General features: G+C 34.7%; 2 protein-coding genes across 2 annotated transcripts in view; both read left to right on the top strand.

The window, feature by feature from the left end:
* Positions 1–3,566, top strand: part of LOC106680850 (vacuolar protein-sorting-associated protein 36) — a 133,144-nt gene that overhangs the window by 95,099 nt on the left and 34,479 nt on the right. The window lies entirely within an intron of this gene.
* The window catches only part of LOC106680849 (uncharacterized), a 7,624-nt gene continuing 4,711 nt past the window's right edge, over positions 654–3,566 (top strand). Inside the window, exon 1 of the mRNA XM_067050725.1 lies at positions 654–674. Within this exon, the coding sequence (XP_066906826.1) occupies positions 669–674 (6 nt within the window). The 5' untranslated portion in view covers positions 654–668. The remainder of the gene's footprint in view (positions 675–3,566) is intronic.

The raw sequence follows: 3,566 nt of genomic DNA, 5'->3' as shown, positions 1-3,566 counted from the left end.
GCCAGCTTTGGCTTTGATTTTAGACCATAGAAATGGTCTAAAATCAAAGCCTTAAGTCTCTGAAATATCTGCTAATAACCAAGGAGTAAAACCTTCATCTAATCAGGCATCGATCATTACAGGATAAAAATTCCATATACGAAATAAATAAAGACTGCATATCCTCACCAAAGGTTTATAAAAAGACACCATATTGATACAACACGTAAGTCCTCAACAATTCAAAACACAATGAGGTATAGTCCAGTCAAATAGACACTTTAACCTAGCATTGGAAATATAAAATAGCAAGCTTTTTTGTGTATGGCTTCGATAGCTTAAATATGAATAAAAACTTAATTATATCAAACTAGATATATAATTAAAAATGCACAAGAATAACAATTGATTGGCCCTCATTGCCTCGCAAGCGCAGTTAAGCTTTTTACTATGTTCTAAATAATTAACTTCTCAAAAAAACAAAACAATAATTTCTGTGGCACAGCGACCTCACCAGTATTGCGGATCGCATACCTGAGGACCTCATGGTTGAACTTGGACCCATGGCTATCGGCTGATTGATATGCACACTCCACGAGCGGCCAAGGGTGCATCTTCAGCTCTGGCTATATAATGCTGCCTCGGTACTGTAGTCAGCATCAGTTGAGAATACAAGCAACAACCGCATCATGAAGGTAAGCCACATATGTTATTTTATCACTATCTTCTTTCACTCATCAGGGCTGATTGTTGCCTTCTGTTCAACCGTTCGCTTTGAACAGCCCTGATGAAGCCCTGCAAAGTGGGGCGAAACGTCGGACATTAAAATAGTTTTAACTATTTGTTCTTCTTTCTTTGACAGCAACCCTGACCTTATCTATATCTTCTTATATTTATTTATATTTATGTTTTGAAACAGTCACCACTTTTTTATTTCCTCTACCTTTACTTGGCAGACTCACCAATTTCGACTAGTATTTTTCACATAGTTTTCATTTCAGAAATAAAAAATTGGGGTAAATTAACTGCTTATTATTACGTCTTGGCCCCTTAATAATAAGAATTAGTGATCTGCGTCTCTTCACCGGCCTTTCTGGGGGCTGGTTTTCTTTATTGAGGAAGATTGAAGTGGGATGAAAACAAAAATCCCATTAAATCCCCTTTGCTCTTAGTCGTAGAACTATAACTTTCTTCCGTGCATGATCGTTTATTATTATTCCATTTATTCCTGCTAAAAAAATAATCCTATATGGACAAACGATTAACTTGGAATCATTATACATGACCGAAAAGAAAGGAAACTGTTCGTAGATTATACTTTTAATTCAGTACTAGACAAATGGTCTAAAATTCCAATTAATTACAAAAGACACGGCTAAATTAAGCCACTATGCACCAATCATGAATTTTAGTAAAATTCTCAACGTATCTTACATCTATCTAAAGTCATCTATAATGACTTCAAGCCGATTTGGTCAGAACCAGATAATTAAATCTTCCTTGTTAAATCCTTAACCATCCAAACCCACTTGTTTCTAATCTTGCTTCCTCTTTAATACCTGATAATCCTTCAATGTCCAAACCTGAGAGGTCTAAAACAGAATTACCTATACTTTAGTGTAATATGACAAAAGTTATGAACCTCGAAGGTACTAAGCAGAGTATCACATTAAGTTTATAGGAGAATGGTTAGAACAGACGTTTCACTTCGTGAAGTATGCTCTCATAGTTTTTTACCACAGTGGGTATTTGGCAAGGATAAGGTAAATGGGATTTTGGGTAAAATGAATTTACGTTACATATACTGGTACTGGTATTGGTATTTGGTGGGGGGAACAAGTCCGGCAAGTGAGCCTAATGGTCTTTTTTGCCAACCCCTGGGGACTACCTAGGTTGCCGCCGCATACTAACGAAGGTGGGAGTGTCAAGATTCATTCTTCGGGACCGCCGAAAAATGAATGTTTAACTGCCCCAGGTGGGAATCGAACCCACAACGTTCCGAACCAAGTGCGCCCCAACCCGCACGGCCGTCACGTCCCTTACGTTACATTTAGTGTCGTACTAGTCCTTGAGCTAGTTTTTTTAGTCAATCCTTAGACATTTTTCCAATTAGTAATACAGGTTATTGTTTGTCTTTAGATTTTGAATTTCAGAACAATAGGGACCCAGGATAAATTTATTTAGACCTATGATTCATATAATTTTGGACCATTGGGTAATTTCGTTATAGGGGCCCGGGTGGATTGTTTTTGAGGCATGATAAATTTTAAGCTCTAGAGAAAATTTGTTTTTGAGTTCCGAGGTGGATTTTTTTTTGGCCGAGGGTGAAGTGGATTAATTTTTGGGGCCCGATGCTGATACAATTTTAAGTTTTTGGATAAATATATTAGAATAATTCTTCCGGCTTAATGATATTTCATTTGGTTAGGTTGATATGTTGCGACAGTTCATTGTCAAAGCATATGCATATAATAGTCAAACGTTGCAGTTAACGCTACTGTTAGTCTACTCACATTACTTTTACAATGAACAATCACGCCAAATCCAGTGCGACATTAGTGTCACGACAATAAATGCTGTCGTGATTGGAACTATCAAATAGTTACACTATGGTAGTGACTGTGACATTCAAGGTGTATATTTGTGATATTTTACGTAACAGTTGCTTCACTGACAATAAAATATTGTCTATAAAACAATAATAATAAAACTATCAACTATGACACCAGAGCTGGCGCGACAGTACAATTATGACTTTAACAATCATACAGCTACAGTTATAATTATTCTCCTATAACGGGTAAAGTGTATGTCAAAACCGATTTTTTAAAATATTGTTATGTAATCTCTAAGCCGTTAAATGTAAAAATAAGTCTATATTGTTAAAAAAAAAAAAGGAAAGTCAAACACAGACGTCATCGATACTTCCTTTGGAAAAATCACTTTAATGAAAACAACAATGTTACGACATGGATGTTTATTTCTCATCTCTAAGCTTTTATTTTTTATTTGTCAAAATAAAATAAAATTTAAATAAACTTTTTATTTATTAGTTCTGTTTTATTACCACATATTTACTACCTGCAATATTTATCTAATGATAATGATGAGGAATAATAATTAAAACGTAAGCAAATAAAAAAAATAGTTATTGGTAACCTTCAAAATACCAGGGTCGAAAACAAACACATCATACTGTGGTCTTTTCAGGACCAAAATATTTTTTTCATTTCTCACTTATTTTATTAATCTTTGTATCAACATTCCATCTTTCTTTTGATGTTACTGGTATAAGGAGTGGATTTTAAAAATATTTAGAATTAAAAAACCGCAATATATTATTCCATCTTGTCACATGGTTGCACCTTGTTATAAGTCTTCTGTTTCTTCCACTCTTCTCTTAACCGGCACAATTCTTAACCTCTATGATTTCCATGACAAGATATTTTCATCATTTCTAGACTCTTTTTAAACTGAGTTTTTAGAAATAATATTGATGGGTCGTCCAATTTTCTCGTTATGGCTGGGTCAACTAATTTTTTACTTAGTGCCAGCTTTGGCTTTGATTTTAGACCATAGAAATGGTC

This window comes from Halyomorpha halys, unplaced genomic scaffold, assembly GCF_000696795.3.
Source record: "Halyomorpha halys isolate HHAL.00 unplaced genomic scaffold, Hhal_1.1 Scaffold294.1, whole genome shotgun sequence".
Taxonomy (NCBI): domain Eukaryota; kingdom Metazoa; phylum Arthropoda; class Insecta; order Hemiptera; family Pentatomidae; genus Halyomorpha; species Halyomorpha halys.
This window is presented reverse-complemented; position numbering and strand designations above follow the sequence as displayed.